General features: G+C 45.8%; 1 protein-coding gene across 1 annotated transcript; it reads right to left on the bottom strand.

The window, feature by feature from the left end:
• Positions 1 to 1,495: 1,495 nt before the first annotated feature.
• LOC125325087 (NADH-cytochrome b5 reductase 3-like) lies at positions 1,496 to 18,294 on the bottom strand. Its single transcript, XM_048301795.1, has 9 exons — positions 18,243 to 18,294; positions 14,690 to 14,821; positions 11,692 to 11,764; positions 9,385 to 9,491; positions 8,473 to 8,602; positions 7,518 to 7,601; positions 7,308 to 7,393; positions 4,496 to 4,595; positions 1,496 to 3,472 (listed from the first exon to the last, which is right to left on the bottom strand). Exons 1-9 carry the CDS (start codon positions 18,261 to 18,263, stop codon positions 3,300 to 3,302), a joined length of 906 nt encoding a protein of 301 aa, XP_048157752.1. The 5' UTR covers positions 18,264 to 18,294; the 3' UTR covers positions 1,496 to 3,299.
• Positions 18,295 to 19,293: the final 999 nt, after the last annotated feature.

Raw genomic sequence — 19,293 nt, 5'->3', positions numbered from 1 at the left:
CCTTACCCGGCTGGAGTCTGCTTCCAACTCTGTTCTTGCTGCTTCTGCTGCTTTCCATTTCCCAGGAATTCCACCAACACAGTGACAGTGTTTTCACCTCCTCCAGGATTCCCTCTGTCTGGGTGCTGGAAGAATATCAAAACCTGGGCCTCCAGAGCTTTACTATCAGGAATTACATCCCTGGATTTGTTCATTTCCAAATATTACCTCTTCTCAACAAAGCCCTGGGCATCCAAGGAATGTAGAAATGGATGTGCTAACCGCTGGTTGCACCTGTGGAATGTCAGAGCTTGGAAAAATGGGCAGTTTGGGCTTTTCCTGGTGGTACCTGTGAGGCGTGTTTTACCTAAGAGCTCTTCCCATGTCTTTCCCTGTACCCACCAAAAATCCACCTGTTTATTCCCCAGCTGCTTCCTTCCTCTTTTCCTTTACCCAACAGAATTTTAACAGGTGAATATTCCCGTCTGTAATAGCACCTTTCATTCCAAACCTAATGACAAATGAATCATTTCCTTTGACCTTCATTATTAGGATTTCACCAAGAGCTGGTGGATGGAAAATGATCCTCTCCTGGCCCCTGCTGGATTCCTGGAGCAGGGATTCTTTTCCTCTTTCTCCCACTCCCTTTTTGGGCTTTGTTCCACAGCTTTTGCTTCCAATCCTTGGATCCTTTCCTTCACTCCAGGAGCTCCCAGCAGTTCCACGCCCTCTTTTCCTCATCCTGGTAATTTCTGCAAGAACAGATCTGTGCATTTCAGTTCCCTTCTCTTTTTTCCAACAGTTCCCACCAATCCAGACCTAAAGCTTGACACAAGGAGCTCTCAGTGACCACAGATCCAAACCCAGACCTTGCCATCCCTAAACCAGCAACTCCAAACACACAACCCCGGACAATTTGCATTAATTAAAATCTAACACACCAAATATTTTAAAATTCCCAAGAAACATCCTGTTGCCTTCAGCTCCCAGGGGTTTTTTGCTTTGAACTCACACCGATTTGGGGATCAAGGGATTTCCCTGGAAAAACCTGCGCGGTGCATGCTGGAATCCCCAATCCCCTGAATCCAGGGAGTGTTAAAAGCTTAGTCCAACCTGGGCCACCATAAATTTTTGCCAAATATCCCCCCAAATCCTTGGGATAACAGAACCCTCTGGTACTGCATTTCTAGTGTTGGAAAACCAGGAATTACTTTATTATGCTGCCTCCTTTTCATGAGGTGTTTCAATGAGCCATCAGCAGAGAGCACTTTTAGCCGGCTTTAGTTAAGTTTCTTTTTCACAGATTTATTGCTGTTTTGATCATGAAATCAGCAAAACCTTAAGTTTGCTAAATTAACTCTGAAAAGCTTCAATGAACAAATCCTGAGAGAATTGGGGATTTGATATTTGGGATCTTATGGCCCTTCAAGGACATGTTGGGTTTACCTGCTGATTTTGGTGCCAAGGGAAACTCCAAGTCAAGAATAATCAAAATATGAACCAGTTCTCATGAAACTCAGCTTTCCAAACCTTTATTTAGGATAAAAAAAGATGAGAATGACCTTGGCAAATACAATAATGAAATAAATCTATGCATATCCCACAGTGATACAGACCAGCAGCAAAATCACTTCTCTCATATTTCTGCTTTTTACCTTCCAAAAAAGGGACTAAAACTTGAAAACTTGAGTAGTATTTCAACTTTGGAGCATAGTATTAAAGAACAAGTTTCAGAAGCACATACCAAAAATTCAAGACTCAAGGCAAACATCAAATTAATAAAATTAGTAACAGTATTACCTAGTTGAGGTTCCTTAAATTAACTGTAGTATCTTTGCCTTTTAATTCTTGCTGGAAAATGAACCTTTTAAATACACCGTACCCACCTGTTGTACGGGCACAAAAGAAAACACGGAGCTATGACCTCGAATTCTCACCCACTCTTTAAAAATTGCTACTGTACATTGACACCTGTAGCTACCTCAGCACCCACAGTACTTCACACATGACTACACATCCTTTCAGTCACTCTGATGTCATCACCAGAACAAGGTTTTTAGTTTCCCAGACTCCTTGCAGGACACCTCTAACCTCAGCAGCATCTCTGCTGGTCAGAAGCACGAAGTTGGGCAAGCAAGATGCCTACTGCGTCCTAAAAACTAGGTAAAAGGCTGCTGTAAAAAAAGGATATTAAAAAATAAAAATTGAAGCTGTAGTAAACAGCTTCTAAGAAACAGTTTTAGACTCAGTGAGACACTTGAATTTGCTGTCAGTTTGGTGATTTAAGGCTGTTCCCGAGCATCCTTACCAAGCAAACCCTGGGGAGCTTTGCCTGATGGAGACACGGAGGCGATCGGGTGCTACTGCAGGCAGAGTTGGGCTGCCTGCCAACCCCTCCCAGCAATGAAACCTGGCCTCCCTTCAGGCCAAATCCATCTCTGGGAAACAATTAACAAGAAAAGCTGATCGTTTTCACCCAGCATTTTTTTTCATTGCACAGGACATGCAGAACAACTGCTTTTGTACTCCTATGCCATTGCCCAGTACTTAGGAGTAAATACAAAATTAAGATTTTTTTTTTCAGTATTCCACACATTATCAAGCAAAAAATTCAAGGTACTTGTGGAACAGTACCCAAAGCCACCTTCTGTAGTTTCTTTCATTGCCCAGGGATGAGAACTGTGACCAGCTGGAAAAGTGTTTGCACTTAAGAGAGGCTATTCCAAAATACAAAGGAAAACCATTTTTTATCCCTGCCTACCTCTCTGTTTCGATTAACACGGAGACTGCAACAGCTTCAGTCATAAATAGTTAACTGGCATCCTTCAGCTCAACAAGCATCTTTAAACTGATGTTGCAAAGGTTATGGGTACAAGGCAAACACTCCTGGCCCTCAGAGCTTTGTAAGGATTACAATTTGGCATAAGCAAGATGAATAATCCAACACTTTTCATTATTTTCATGGTTCATACTGAATAAAATCCTGGGTATGCACAGTGTTAGGAAGTAGGATATTACTGCCACTTGATTACAGCACTAAGAAAAAGCATAAATGAGTGTGTGCTGCCCTGAGCAGCTGCACTGTCCTCCCTGGACATGGAGCACACAACACAGAGCGCAAGGCATCACCACCTCTCCATACACAGGTTTAGCACACTTACGTGTCTTACTTGCCAGAGAGTCTGAAAATATGAAGCCTTTTAAATGTAAATGTATTTTCCCAGCACTGTGCATCAGCCACCTCTGTAACTTTGTCCTGTTCCCCATTAAATGTTTTTTTCCTTCCCTTCTACACAAGATCCCTGAATTACCAGTCGTGTTTAGAAGGAGAACCTCATGTCCTTGGCATAGCCCAGTTTGTCCAAGTTGGGAATGCAAGCATACTGGATCATTGGAGGAGGTCCACACATGAGGATCAAAACATCATTCTGAGGTGGGGGCAGATGGTCTCTGATCATCTCTTGGTTCACAAATCCTTGGCTGTAATCCCAATCTGTTAAAAAAAAAAAAAAGAAAGTAGGGGAAGGGGAATGAGGTTAAAAGAAGGGAAGGAAAGATACAAGTCACTTTAGAAGGGAGAAATCCAGCTGGTGAAGTTGTTCCCAGCTGGAACACTTACAGTGAAAGCCAGTTTTACTGGGATTCAGGTTTAACCATCCCTGGATGCAGAACAAACTTTTGCTGCTGCTGACCCAAACTTTTGGGCAGCATAAGACTACACATTTTTTTATCCCAGTTTGGTCAGGTTTCATATACGACCATGAAAGTCTGCAGAACAGTCTTGAAGAGGTCCAAGGAGGAACTTTTATCCCAACTGCTAAGATCAGCTTACAATTTCCCCAAAAAATGAATGGTGATCAGAAATTCCAGAACACTGATTACACAGGATGACACAACAGCACCAGACTGTGGGGAGGGCAAGACCCTTCCATCACCGTACCAGAGGCGTATTCTTGGCCACAAGAAAGAGGAGGCACATGGCCTTTCCTTCTCTGCCCCAAACTCCCACTGAATACAAGTGTGAATATATCCTGACATGGGTGGGCATGACAAGGAATGGCAAGAAAGGAAAACCACAAGGAATGACACTGTTTAGCCTTCTCTTCCTCAAGCTTGTTCAGCAAGCTCAGGCAGGGATCTGTGCTGGTGAGCTACACGGTGCCTCTGGCACTGCAGCTGCCTCAGGGCAGGCTCCAAACACAAGGATAACGTGATATTTATGTCTGTGGGGGAGGAGAAAAGAAGGTCACAATGGAGACAATGATAAGTATGTGGGTGTAGCCATGGGAGGAACACTGCACTGCCACTGTCTTGAGGTGAGCTTTGGAAAGACTTATCTGCTTACACCTGAGCCTCTGTGCATCCCTGTGTGGGGAATGATGCTACTGGATGCACTCAGACATTCGTTAAGCAAGAAATGAATCATTAGGCTCAGAAATACACACGACATAGCATGTCTCCTGTAAAACACATTAACACTCGTGAGTTTCACATGAAGTGGCATTTCAGGTCTTACTTTCAGGTGCTGTGTCCAGCGTGTACCAACACTTGAAGCGACTGGGATTCTGAGCCTGGATCTCATCGAGCTCGGAACGTAACAGGATATCCTTCTCAGTCTGCAGGACAAGGAAAACAACGATCACACCCTGCATGTGAGTGCAGCCCTCAGATGGCAACAAAGCAGCAGCTACTGCACAGCTCTGAGAGATGGAAGAGATGATTCAACTCCATTTGACAGGCTGAAGAGACCAAACCCAAGTTATTTCCACGCCTAGCCTGTGGCAGAGCTAATAAAAGGCTCATAACTTTCCTAAATCCTGACCATGAAATGCCTTCCCTCTAAAAATAAAACAAAGTAGAACCGTCACTTCACCAGGGAATCAGAAGAATAAAGCCCTTTTTAGCACTATTACATCAAAAAACTAATCATGACTGCACAGAAATATCTCCCTACTGCTTTGTACTGTGCCATCCATTCAGGAAAATGCCAGGTTTTTCACCTTTGCCAATTCAAGTATCAGCACTGCTATATGGAGACTGCCTGGCTTTTAAAAAGGATGTGGAACAAATAACCAAAAGGGTATCAAGTTCTGGCTGGAACAACAAACATTACTCAGGGTATCAAGTTCTGCTCCTCCCTGATGCAGCATCACTGAAGGCCAAAGGAAAGCCTTATTTCCCTAAGAGCAGCTGCAGCCTTGGCAGGAAGGAAAAAGGTAGGGACTGAAAGTGCTGCCATCCCGGGCACCCTTAGTAATTTGGCACTGAGGTCACCAGTGAGTCTGTAACTGTGGGAGTAAGCAGGAATGTGCAGCAGCTATTCCAGAGAAGGTGCCTATTCCTGGATCTGCAGCTGTGGGTGCTCCAGAAAAACTCCTACTGCCTCTGGCCAACTCAAAGTGTGCCAGCCAGAAGCACAGTAGGAGCCCTTGCACATAGGTTTAAACACTTTAAAATATTTTTTAAAAACTGCTTTCTATTTGTGCAGTTACTGGGTGCAAGGACTCTCTAAAGCCAGGGACTGATGTTTCCACAGGCTGTTGCTAACATGCAGGGAACTGTTCCCCAGGCTCTGCCTCCAAGCTGCAATGGGTTTCTCATGCTGCTAAAGCAGTTCCAGCCCTGTGTTAGTCATTCTGAATCATTCCTAGCAAATCCTGGCCCTCCTGCCCTGATACCACTGCACTTTATGCCAAATCCAAGGGCTCCAGCCAGAAGCAGAGAGCACTGGCAGGGCTCTTCAGAACTGGGAATCTCAGCACTTGGATCATATGTCCTGGGCAGATAAATCTCAGGTTATAACTCAGGTATCACAGAACTGCCTGGGTTGGAAGGGACCTCAAAGCCCACCCAGTTCCACTCCCTGCCATGGGCAGGGACACCTTCCACTATCCCAGATTGCTCAGAGCCCCATCCAGCCTGGCCTTGGACAGTGCCAGGGATGGGGCAGCCACAGCTTCTCTGGGCAACCTGTGCCAGGGCCTCCCCACCCTCACAGGGAACAATTTCTTCCTCATATCCAATCTAAACCTGCTCTCTGTCAGTGTGGAGCCATTCCCCCTTGTCCTGTCACTCCAGGCCTTTATCAAGAGTCTCTCTGCCATCTTTCTTGTAGGCCTAGATATGGCACAAATGAAATGAGGATACAATGAATATGAGAAGAAAAATAGAGGAGAGCCTAAAGAAGCTAAAAACCACAAGCATAAAGTGAAGCTCACCACAAATAATGACTCATAATCCAGAAACAAATATTAATGAGAGAGAGAAATCAAAAAGCAGAAAGATTCACAGCAGAAGAACATCATGCAAAGAAGGGGTGTTGCTCAGCAGCACACCAGCATTTGGGTTATCCAAAAAATCTCTCTTGCAAGGATTCCATGGATGAGAGAGCTTCCCTCTGGCCAGCATTCAGGATGCCACACCTCAAGGAGCAAGAGAAGCACGTGAAGAACTGACAGAGGGGATGGAAATGAAAGCAGACAAGCAGAATCACAGTTCTGTAACTGAGGGACCTGCAGGAGACCACAGTTAATTTTAGCCTCATGTGGATACAAATATTGCTGCTAGCAAGAATTTTTCTTGCTTCTTTCCAGTTCTTTCCAGTCCCATGAGATATTTTTCTCTCTCATGGAAGATATTAGCAGAGTTCTATAAACTATGAACACCTGCGACCTTGCAGAGCTTTGTTTATGGTACAGTAGAAGAATATTTTGACAATGGATGTTTTAGGATTTTAGCCAATCACCCCAAGGGGTGGCTGACCCTTTGACCAATTAGACTATGAAGAAAAAAGTCTATAAAAGAGCTGTAAAATAAATAAATAAATCAATCTTGCTGCACAATTCCTGCCTGCTGGGTATCTCTTCTCCTCCTTACCACTGCGGGATACCCGCAACAGCCTCACCCAAGACGTCCTCAGACAGAAAGATTCCACAGACAAACCCTGTTGCAAAGCTGGGGAGTTAAAACTGCTGGAGGAGACAAATGTCCACCCCTTTCATGTTTCCACTAAGAAAGACAGCTCTGAAAGTCTGCCCAAAACATTAACAACTTGCACAATGGAATGCAGGGCTTTAACATTCATAAACTGGATTAGAAACAGAGCAATGAGTCACAGGAAGGCAAACATTAGCAAACATTTCTGTAGTAATGCTAAACCCCCAATTTATTACAGTGCTTTTATATGGGAGGTTTCCAACACTTCAGTTCACTTCTCCCCTCAGGGTTTGTATCTGTGTACCAAATTTCCTCAAAGAGGTTTTCATTTGCTGAGTGGAGTTCTGCTAGGTAAGTAAAACACTACAAACAGAGAAAAAGGACAGAATTACCTGATTAGCAAACAGCAGCTGGCAAATGGTGGGGTCATCTTTGTCCTTTATGATTGCTCGAATGATCTGCAGCATTGGTGTTATCCCTGGAAGAGAGAGGCAGGTCAGTGATGTGAGGATGGGGAGTAAAAGAAGGGACAAGCGGGAAAATGTGAGCAAATGCATCCACCAGCTGTCAGAAACCACAGATGAAGCCTTACAGATACCTACCAGTCCCCCCTGCAATCATCCCCACATATTTCACTGTCTTGGTAACTGGTTCAGCTTTCTTTTCTGGCCGAATATCAAACTTGCCTGAAGAGAGAAAGAGATGGAAAACACTGAAGCAAGCAGGAAACACCTCCTGTTATCCTTTTCCAGCACATCCTGCTAAACTGACTTTGTTTCAGCCCTGTCACCCTTCCCTCCCAGGGAACAGAAAAGGTGAAGTTGTCCTGAATCAAAGCAATCCTGGAAGATGATTTTAAGACATGAGGTGGTAACATCAGACACTGTCATGGGTTACGAGTTATCCCTGACCACAGCCTACATACACACCACGTGTATTTCTATTTGCTCACATCCCAACCCCCAGTGACATTCACAAGCCCAGATTCTGGAAACAGTTCTACACTAAGGAACTGATCTGCTCAGTGAATTTATTTCCCTGTGTAGATTATTTTAAGGGAAAAACATAAAATATGCAGCATGGTTGGTTTTTTTAAAAATTTTTCTCTATTTGAACCCATTTGCCCGTTTCAGCCAAACACAACAGAGAGTCTGAAAGTCCCCAAAATGCTGTGTTGTATTCACAGCTCTCTTCATCCAGGATAACATGAATGCTACATACAAAGCTCTGGAAAACCACGTGTCGGGAGTTCTGCTTCACACAAAACTGCCAGAAGGTTTTTGTGACACATTTGTGGCTGTGTTATACAAAGTGAGATATTTTATATTGACATAAAAGTAATGCCTACTCATAAAGTTCATTTTTACTTGGGAAATTAGCAGTGGACAGTGCAAATACCCAGTGTTTTTGTCAGTGTATAAACTATGTCCATATAAGCATGGAAAAAACCCATCCCTTACTTGAGAACAGCATCAACAAAAAGCCCTTCTAGAGTAATAAGACATTTTTCCTGTACTGTTTACTCTGGATAAATTCTATCTTCCAAACCAGCCTTGCCTTTTCCTTTGTACACAAGGAGGCCACTTGGTCCTCTGAAGTCAATGGTGTCCCCTATTTTCAGGCTGTCCAAGTACTGAGACATCTTCCCCCCATCAGGAAACTTGGGATGGACACCTCTGAAGTAGACCTGTTAAAAACAATAATGAAGCAATTCAATCTCACAGCTCAGAGATGAGCATTTGCCCTTCAAATTTTTAGGTACAAATACTCCTCATGCAAAGAGCACCATTACTCCATGAAGTCTGACTGACAAAAGATCAAAATGCCACCTCTGCCCCAATTTTTGGACAGAGACTGGTGATTTCTCCATCGTAGTTCTGCAACACAGAAAATATTGACAATAATCAACACAATTTACACCCAAGTTTAAAAGGGGCTAGAAAAATAAAGAAAAAACCCAAAATACTGTGATTCCAAAGAACAAAATTCTAAGAGGAAATCCAGTGCAGATATTCATATTTTAAAGCCATCAGGAATTTAAATGATAGGCAGTCTAGCTACCAAGAGGCAAAACAAAAGTACATTATCACAAGACTTAAAATCACATTCTTACCAATTAAATCTATCATTCACACTGCTGGGATCAGCAATGATAATGATCACTGCTCTCAGTGATCATAATGACCAAATTCCATTAGCTTCAGAAGCAGTTGCCCATTCAGGCAAGGTTAATTCCTTATTCCAGAAAGGTTAAAAAGTACATGAACATCTGCAGGTCTACACAGAGGGTGGAAAATGATGCAACATCTCATGAGACACCCTCACTAAAGAAGTGCCTGCAAAATACCATGTGGACTGTAGGTAATGGCACATTTCTAATGAGAAGCCAGCACACCAAACTTCACATAAAGGCACTGTAAAGGTGGCTCAGAAGTTGCCCAGCCTGGGAACAGAGCATGACATTCTCACCTTGACAACAAGATCCACAAAGCCCTTGTCATCATCACTGGAAACTGGAGTGTAAGGTCTGACAACGAGAGCTCCATCAATCCGTGCAGACAGGTAGATGTGCTGCCCTGTTGCAGGGAAGAAAACACAAAAACTAGTTTTCTTTCAAAAGGTTTTTCTTTCAGTGGATGTGCTGAGTTGGCATGGACTGAAATGCAGCCTCAAAGCTCTAACTACCTTATTTTGGGGCATCACTTCTTCCCTTCTTATTTTCCTGACACTGCAACACCTTGGCCAGAGTTGCTAGCCATGCACAGATCTACCTGAACAGACAGACGACTCCACTGCTAATTCTGTGTGTCAATCATAACTTCATGCATTTACATTTACCAAAGCCTGAACTGTACCTGAGACCTTGCAAAAGATGGGATTTGTCTCTCCTGTACAGACAAATAAAAGGGACACAGGAGGGGAAAACTGTCCAATGCTGTTCACACATCTTTAGTAACGTGTTAGTTGTAAACTGCCACAGTTTAGTTAAAACTGAGCTTATAACTGTTCTTGCATTGACCACAGATCCCTCTCATCTTCCAGGAGCTCTCCAGCTGCTTTTGTTCAGGCTGCCTAGACACAAAGCACTTTTCTAACCCTGCTATTCCTCCAGCTTAACATGTGAATGTAGCAATCACGTTTCCATCTGTCACACATCCTCTGAACTCTCTACAAGTTTCTCTTCTCAATGTCTACATCTTTTTTTTTCTGGAAAAAACAAGAAAAGAATTAACTTCTATGAAAGGTTTTCCTATAAAATTCCAGCATTCTGAAGAGACCCAAGTGCAGATTAACTGGGAGGGGAGAGAGAGGTTTTGGGTTTTGGTTTTTTAACACCATTAGGTCAACAGAACAAAGCATTTTCAAAGATGGCACAGCTCCTCGGCCTGTTATGGCAACACAAAGAGGGACTTTTACAAGGAGCTAGCTTGCAAATGATCATAATGACCATATTACATTAGCTCCAGAAGCAGCTGACCCTTCAGGCATGGTTAATTCCTTACAGAATTCAGAAGGATTAGAAAGTGTTAGGTGAAGGAAGATGTGTTACCTGGTGACTTGGGGAATGGGCAACTCACCTGAAGCTGCACATGGACATCATAGTCCAATAACCCTCCCAGCCAAACCTACAGACATCCTGCTAGGGCAGACCTGAAAGGAACTGCAGCAGGCAGCTCCTGTTCCTTCTCTAGGGCAGAAGTGGCTGCAGGCACAGACCCACAGACCTCTGGTGACCACTGCAGCCTGGACAGAGGTGCTGCTGCTGGGGCACATCTCACAAGAACTGGTACAAAGCCAGAAAAGGTGCCCTTTCCAGAGAGAAAATGTGCCTTATGCCCTCACCTGTTACAGCCTTACCCCACCCTGACAGGACAGAAGTTGGCAGCCTCTGCGTGGGGCCACACACAACCCTCTTCCTCAGAAGGAACCTTTCAGTGTTTTTGGTGATACAAGGCAAATGCTGGTGCTGGACTAAACAGCATCTGTTTCCCAACTGCAGCTCTGCTGTTCCCAGCTGCTTTTCCACCCTCTGCAGCTTTCAGCTTTCTCCGCTTCCTAAGTCTCACCCCGCAAACCACTCCTCAATGTCCATTTTGGGCAAGCCAGGGAAAGGAGCTTTGCTTTCATGGCTACTTAAAAAGATCAAGAGATTTTTAACACCCCAAACGAGAGGGAAATTAACACCTGGAAAAGGTGCTGACAACAACCACAAAGAAAGGAGCCAAGGATCACTGCAGCAGCTTGTTAAAGCAGAAGTCCTATTAAACACAAGTCACAATTAAATTCTCTTTATACAAGCAGGAGGAAACAATGGCACTAAGCTGTTATGGAAGGCACCACATCACGTGGCAGGGCGTTTGGAAACAGCTACCCCCGGGTGATTCAAAAGTTCCATGAAATTCAGAAGTGAGTAGATCATCTGGTAAACCGCATGTGTTAGAGAAGTGGATGAGAGTGGTGCCTCAGGGCACAGAAAGGGACTGCAGGGATTCAGCCCCACAGGAATAACACACGCTGGAGAGCTGAGACTGGAGAAGTACAAGTGAAGACCTGTGTTCCTACTCTCTGCACACAAACAAGCTGGATGTTCACTCATATGCACTGCATTTCAGAACCTGCAGATTAGTCACAGCATGAGGACAATCTTGCAGAGCTCTCAGTAACAGCTCCAGCCACACGAGCAGTATTCAATTCAAAACAAAGGGAAAAAGCCCCCAAAATCTCTTATAGCATAATTAATACAAGCAGCACTTGGATTCTTCATAAGGAACGTACCTAGAGGGAGACCCAGAACATGCTCCATGGAAGGGAGAGCAAATCGAAATCTCCTTGTGTCATGGCTAATTTCCTGAAAGAGGAGAATCAAAAGAACAGTCAGCTGTGTTGTTGGGATTTAATGTTTGTGATTTCACTCGTAAAACAAGCCAAGTCTGGAGTCCTGCAGGATTAAGAATTAATGATACTTAACGATACTCATGTGCAGATTAAGTGATAACTTTATAAATATTACGGACATTTACACTGCCTTCTGTGAGAAGGCCACAAGATAAAAATAAATTAGTTCTTCAATTCTCACTTCAAGTTTACATATGCAGCAGTTCAAGGCCAAAGTATTCTGGTTTTCATCTCTCAAAATCAGATGAATTAACCATTTCAATGGAAGTAGCAACCTAGTTCCTTCTGCTATGGTAAGATCCTTAAAAATATTTTCCCTGTAAAAACTGAATTAATCCATAAATAAAATTGAAAAGAGCACTGTATTTAGATATGAACAAAATTATGACAATATATGCAGTCCTGCTGGGACAATTATTCTAATCTTCACTAGGAAAGTCACACCTTGAATAAAATTTTGGCAATAAGTAATTATTATTTCTTATATTATGTAAGTATTATGCTTCAAAAATCAGGTCATATTCACAGGAAAGAAAAACAGCAAAAAAAAAAAAAACCAGAAAGAAACAGCATGCAGCTTAATGCCTCATCCAGTGACTTTCTGTTTTTAAGGGTTTTGCAACCCTTCTTTTGTTTGCTTAACTGTTTTTGAAGTAACCAGTGGAGACAAATTCCTTCCTCACAGTTTGTCTCCCCTTACTATGGTCATACTGATGAAATTTTCTTCACAGTACCTCATTTTAAGGCAAATCCTGAAGGAAGAAGGGAACTGATTGGCAGTCTCAAAAGGGCTTCTCTGTACGTATGTCTATTCAGGAGCAGTAACTGCCATTGAAAATTCCTTCAGAAAGACAACTAATGTGGACTTAACACTGCTGCTCTCACTCTGACTGCTGCTGTTTCTGTATGGAATTTTCAGCACTGTATGGAAATCACTGGATTTTGACAATAATGCTTCATTTTATTATGCTGTCTTTAACAGCATGCAGAAAGAACAAAGCTTTGAATTCCCACTTAATCATCTCACCAATTAAAGTCGAGAGAGTTTAGCTGAAGGTGACTAAACACAAGTACTTTGGTGCATCATGAGGCAATTGTGAGAAACTAAGAGGCTCAGGGAATCCCCAATACCTAGATCAGCACGCCTGTGCCTCTCTCTGTCACACAGCCAGGACACTGAGCCTGCCACTCTGCAAGGTGTCAGTCAAGGCTGGATTACAGACAGCCTTGGATCAGGATCCACTTCCAGCACGGGGTCACCTCACACTATCACTCCCCTTTGGCACTGCCCTAAGCACCTGGAAGCCCTTGGCCACACACTTCTGTCTCAAGTTGCAGTGCCAAGGAGTCTTCCACTCTTGCCAAATGCAAAGCTGGGTAACAGTTTTTTGCAGGCTCAACACTTGGATCGTATGTCCTGGGCAGATAAATCTCAGGTTATAACTCAGGTATCACAGAACTGCCTGGGTTGGAAGGGACCTTAAAGCCCACCCAGTTCCACTCCCTGCCAGGGGCAGGGACACCTTCCACTATCCCAGCTTGCTCCAAGCCCCATCCAACCTGGCCTTGGACACTGCCAAGGCTGGGGCAGCCACAGCTTCTCTGGGCAACGTGCACCAGGGCCTCAGCACCCTCAAAGGGAACAATTTCTTCCTCATATCCAATCTAAACCTGCTCTCTGTCAGTGTGAAGCCATTCCCCCTTGTCCTGTCACTCCAGGCCCTTATCAAGAGTCTCTCTCCATCTTTCCTGTGGGCTCCCTTCAGGCACTGCAAGGCCACAGTGAGGTCACCCCAAAGCCTTCCCTTCTCCAGGCTGAACAATCCCAGTTCCCTCAGCCTCTCCCAACCTCATGAGAAGTAGGGAGTCTATAATAACAGTGTGGTTGCAGTACACCTAGGAGATAAATTCAGCAAGTACACCTGGGAAATAAATTCAGCAATGCAACCCAGCCCAAGCCACAGGGAAGCTTTCAGTTCCCACAAACCCAGGATTCAAAATGACAGTGATTGTTTCCTTTGACAGACAGAACCAGGGAAAGCCAAGCTATCAGTGCACCCTCTAAACCTCAAACAAAGCTCTGTTCCAGTCCAAAGTCTTCTGAAAAATTTCTGAATAGCTTATAGCCTTAAAAAGTCAACACTAAAGATATCTTCAGGTGTGACTTTACACCTGAAAAACCAAGATTTCTCTCTCATGCTTTTGATGGTGGGTTCTTCCAAGGTAAACCTGGACTTTCCAGCTTTGGTGTCTTTGGCTCACTTCCCACAAATTTAGTTACCAACTTCTGATGGCAAGATCCACCCCTGAAAGCATCATGACTTTCCTCTGGTATCCCACTTGAGCAAGAACTCAATTTTGTACCAGGAGGCTTTACTTTTAACAGAGAGAAAGAGAAGCTGAGACAGCTCAGGTGCTGTCAGGACTGCATGACTTAAACACCTGTCTTCCTGTAAGGCATTACAGTACATCAATCCAGTAACAGGAATCAGTATCAACATAGTTCTGACAGCTGCTGTTGAATGCTACTGACCATGGAAAAGTTGCCTGCCCTGTCTGACAGCAGGACTTGTGTCCCTTAGCCCAGCCAGTAATGCACAGTTTGGGAATTTCTGCTGATGTGCTCCATAACATGAGATGCACGTGACCGTGAGTTTGATCTTTTCTAAAGCAGCATTCTCCACTCTAAACTGCTTGGAAACAAGCTGCCTGCAGAACTGCAGAACTCAGTTATACCACACAAAGAGCTTTTATAAAGGAATTCTTTCCTGAAGACAAAAGTATCCACCCTGTTGGGACATCACCCAAGACTTCAGAAGCTGTAAGCATTTCACAGCGTCCGTGGAGAGGTCATGCTCAGCACTGCACGTGCACCTACCTCCTTATCAATCAGCCTCAGTGCATACTTCACTTCTGGGTCCTTCAGGGTAATTGCAGGCCGGGGATTCCTGAAAATCCTCATGACAGTGGTGTAGATCAGCCATATTGGGTATGTCACAACCTGACGCAACTGCAGCAGCACAGAAACAGCGTCACACACACGTGCAGAATGAGAGAGAGTTATTTGGGTGACAAGGAAAAGGGTACTATGCCATGACAATCTAACCACCAGCAGAGAACATGGTTCTTCGAGCAGCAAGACAAAGCATTATTACAAAAGAAATCCCAAACCCACAGATTTGCTTTATGAAGACCTGGTGTCACTCCTGTGTTGAGGCACGTGCACACCAGCATGGGGTTGCCACGCTGGCAGCTGGACACAAGCGAGGCTGTCACAGCTCCATATCCCCAGGTCCCCTGTTAGGGAGGCTGAATCCCCATCTCCAGCAGGCACACAGACACATGTGTCACGTGTGTCCAAATACACACAGAATCACAGAATATCCTGACTTGGGAGGGGCCCATCAGGATCATCCGGTCCAACTCCTGGTCCCACATGGTCCAACAATCACACCCTATGCCTGAGAATGTTGTCCAAATGTTCCTTGCACTCTGTCAGGCTTGGGGCTGTGACCATTCCCTGGGGAGTTCCAGTGCCTGGCCACTCTCTGGGGGAAGAACCATTTCCTGATACCCAACCTAAACATGTGGCTGACCACACTGACCAACACAGCCAGACACTCACACAAACAGCACCGATGGGCTCATCCCGTTCCTCTCCCCGCTGACCAGGATGAAGGTCCATGAGTGGGAATTCCGTACACGCGCACACGTGTGTGAGGTGGATCCCCCAGCAGCTGGCTTTGCCCTGGCAGACTGTGCCCACTCTCCAGGCTCCCCAGCTGCTGCCATCTGGACATAGAGGCCACTGCTGCACAGACCCCTACACACCCCACCCCACGCGCTGCAGACACCCCGTAATTTGGGGTCTCATGCCTGACCCACAGACCCCATGCTGTCTCTGGCAGCTGAGCAGGACTTTGCCAGCCACCCCCACTGCTGCTGGGTGCTGGCACCACGCACACACCCTCCACCTCAGAGTCGGGGTGCAGGCATTGGTGATTCCACCACCACATAGACCCGTGCACGCAGAGCGGCACCCCTTCCCTGGGAAAGCAGCTAAGCTGCAGGACAGAGCCAAGGGACAGCCCTTTTTGTCCCTTTATTATTTCATTTCCCCCACATTTGAAGCCCTGCAAGACAGCAACAGATTATGCTCTGACACCACACCACCCCCTTCACATTGGAGCAGGAGAATAAACTGCACAACTACTTACAAAAATCCTCTCTGACTCAGTAATTTATTATTCAACACTTCAACAGAGGTGAGGGGAAAAGCATGACTATAGCAAAAATTTTATAAAAATGAGCTCGAAGTTCTGCCTGCTTAGCTTTCATTTTCACTTTATTTTAAAGGGACCTGACCAGTATTTTAGAATGGCATTTGTGCAACTGTGACAGTCCCTCAGGAGGCTACAAAAACTTCCAACATCATTAATAATAAAACTGCGGGATGGCACAAATTCTCTCTTCTTAAAATGCTGCTGTACAGGTTTAAAATGTATCATCACTGTGTACAGCCTGAGGGCACACCATGCTATATACACACTGCATTTTTCACTTTTACTTGGGAATACTGCAGTAGCTCCACACAGGCTGTTTCTGAAGAAGCTGAAGTTCACAGGAAAATTATTCCTAAACTCTTATAGATCCACCACATTACTGAAGCTCTGGGAAGAACTTTTGTTATTGAGTCACAAAAGAGGGCAGAGGGAGGAAAGTTGTTCAGGGTGACAGAGCAGCAAATAAACTCCTTAATAAGAAATTAACATGTGAGTGAGATCTGGTGGCAACAGCAAGCTGACTCTGCAGCAGGTGTTTCAAATGAGACATTAATATTTTAAAACAGTTTCATTTACAAATGTGACTATCTAAAATGAACAAAAAATAGTGCTGCTGTGGTCAGGCAATGACAAATAATTTTAACATAGCATTAACCTCGTGGAAAGCAATTTGTTGCTCATGGTCAATTAGTGCAAAAGTCTCATGGGATTTGGCCTGGAAAGAAACAGCACACCCACTTAATTCAGAAAGCTATTTTAGTTCCTTACTCAGATCTATGACCAGGTGGGCAGAAAAAAGGGGAAGAACTGAAGGCTGAATGATTACAAAAAGTCATGCTTGCTAAGAAAAGCATTCTCTGGGTTAAAAGTGGCCTATATACCCTCATCACAGGGCAGACCAAGATATTAATGAAGAAAACTGCACAGCATCAGGTCTATGGCAGCAGAGAGCAACAGGCTGACCAAAAGGCCTGAGAATCACTAAACAGGGACCTTGTGACTCATCATTTCCAGCTGCACAAATCTTTGCAAACAGAGAAGGCAGAATTAGTAACTGAGCAGGAATTTTTATTAATGGAAAGAGGCCTCTGTGTGATAACAAAGAGAAAAGCCATGGAGACTGCACTGCCGGGGTGTGGTGAGCACAGCACCTTCAAAAACACAAGCTCACGGCTCCACACTCCAGCACTGCCCTGCAAACACACAAACCAAACCCTGCTTTGGCATGACAAACCTTGGACCCTCAGCTTCAAAAACCCTGTTTTTGAAGTAATCTCAGCTAAACATTCTTCTCATCTGTGTCAGAAACCAAAGAGAGGATAAACGGATTTCATAACTTCTGCAGCTTTAGCCTCATCTCCTCTGTTCAATGCACCTTACGAGCAGCTGTACCCAAACCAGCACATGTTGAATCCAGCTCTATCCTGCTTCTCTCACAAATCCAGAGACAGAAGTCTTTGAGCACCGGAGCAAAGAACCGTAACAGGCAGCTGAGAAAAGAGGGTAACGATGCGTGGCAGAGGTGACAGCGCTGCAGAACCCCCGCTCAGCAGGCATGATCATAGAATCGTGGAATGGTTTGCGTTGGAAGCGACCTTAAAGATCATCTCGTTCCAACACCGTGGGCAGGAACACCTCCCACTATCCCAGCTTGCTCAGAGCCCCGTCCAGCCTAGCCTTGGACACTGCCAGGGATGGGGCAGCCACGACTCCGAGCAATCGGTGCCAGGGCCTCGCCACCCTCACAGGGAAGAATTTCTTCCTCATACCCGCTCTAAACCTACGCCCCTCCAGTCTGAAATTATTCCGACGGAGGAAAAACACCACAAGCGTTCAGAGCCATCAGCGCGGGCCCCCAACAACAGCAGCAACAATAACAGAAACAATAACAAAACCAACAACAGTTATCCACGGAGCTGGGAGGGCAAAATCCCCGGGCCAGGCAGCCAGCACAGGCACCAACATCGCCCCGGGCGCAGGAGCCGCGGGACGGCCCCGGAGCCTCCGCCGCGCCCGGCACCGCGCGGTCCCCCGGGCGGCGGGGACACGCTGGGACACCCCGGGACACCGCCACGCCCCGGGGCGCTGCGGGCGGAGCAGGGGTGAGCAGGAAGGGACCCCCGCTCCCGGCCGACCACCGGCACTCACCGCGCTGAGCTGCGCCCCCATCGCTGCCCCGACACCCCGCGGGCACCGCCCCGCCCCGCCCCGTTACGCCGCACGGCGCCAGGCTGCACCGCCCCGCCCCGTGACGTCACGCACCGCGCTGGGCGGTGCCTGTCCCGCTCCGCCCCGTGACGTCACGCAGCGCGCGCTGGGCTGCGCCCCGCCCCGTGTGCTGACGTCACGGCCCGGCCCCCCCCCCCCCCGCCATGGCGGTGCGGCTGCCCGGGGCTGTGTGCCAGGCACACGCCTTGTGTGACCGCACCGCGCCCCGAGCGCCCCGGTGCGCTCTGTTAACTGCCTAAATAATCACAGACTGCTTGGGGTGTGAAGGGACCTTAAAGATCATCCAGTTCCACCCCCTGCCAGGGGCAGGGACATCTGCCACTATCCCAGGTGTCTCAGAGCCCCATCCAGCCTGGCCTTGGACACTGCCAGGGATGGGGCAGCCACAGCTTCTCTGGGCAACGTGCACCAGGGCCTCAGCACCCTCACAGGGAACAATTTCTGCCTCATATCCAATCTAAACCTGCTCTCTGTCAGTGTGAAGCCATTCCCCCTTGTCCTGTCACTCCAGGCCCTTGTCAAGAGTCTCTCTCCATCTTTCCTGTGGGCTCCCTTCAGGCACTGCAAGGCCACAATGAGGTCACCCCAAAGCCTTCTCTTCTCCAGGCTGAACAATCCCAGTTCCCTCAGCCTTAAGGATTCATTGATCCGAAAAGAACTGAGCTGTGCAGGAAGATAGGATATTTCAGCCAGGCTCCCTAAAATTTTGGTTTACACCAATGTGTGAAAATTAGTGACTAATAACCCCAATGTATCTTTGTGCTAAATGTGAAACACTTCAAAACTCTTTAATTAATATGTCTTCACATACTGTGTCTTCTCAGTATGTCTTCCATGATTCCTAGAAGGTTTCTCCTTACAAAATCAAGAAAGGTGTACGCTTGGCTGTCCTAAAAATAAACATAATAAAAAAGTCCTCCTTTATCCCTTAAGCTCACACAGGGGTACTGAGCCTCTTGTGTGCCCAAGC

This window comes from Corvus hawaiiensis, chromosome 4 (assembly GCF_020740725.1).
Source record: "Corvus hawaiiensis isolate bCorHaw1 chromosome 4, bCorHaw1.pri.cur, whole genome shotgun sequence".
NCBI lineage: Eukaryota > Metazoa > Chordata > Aves > Passeriformes > Corvidae > Corvus > Corvus hawaiiensis.
This window is presented reverse-complemented; position numbering and strand designations above follow the sequence as displayed.

Bases quoted from the DNA above. Each gene is read 5' to 3' on its own strand.
- LOC125325087 (XM_048301795.1), bottom strand. From the start codon at position 18,263: ATGGGGGCGCAGCTCAGCGCG. The intron at 7,394-7,517 runs GTAGGTATCTGT...TCTCTCTTCCAG, and splicing joins GATGATTGCAGGGGGGACTG to GGATAACACCAATGCTGCAG. The intron at 4,596-7,307 runs GTAATTCTGTCC...CTTGTCCTGCAG, and splicing joins AGCTGCTGTTTGCTAATCAG to ACTGAGAAGGATATCCTGTT.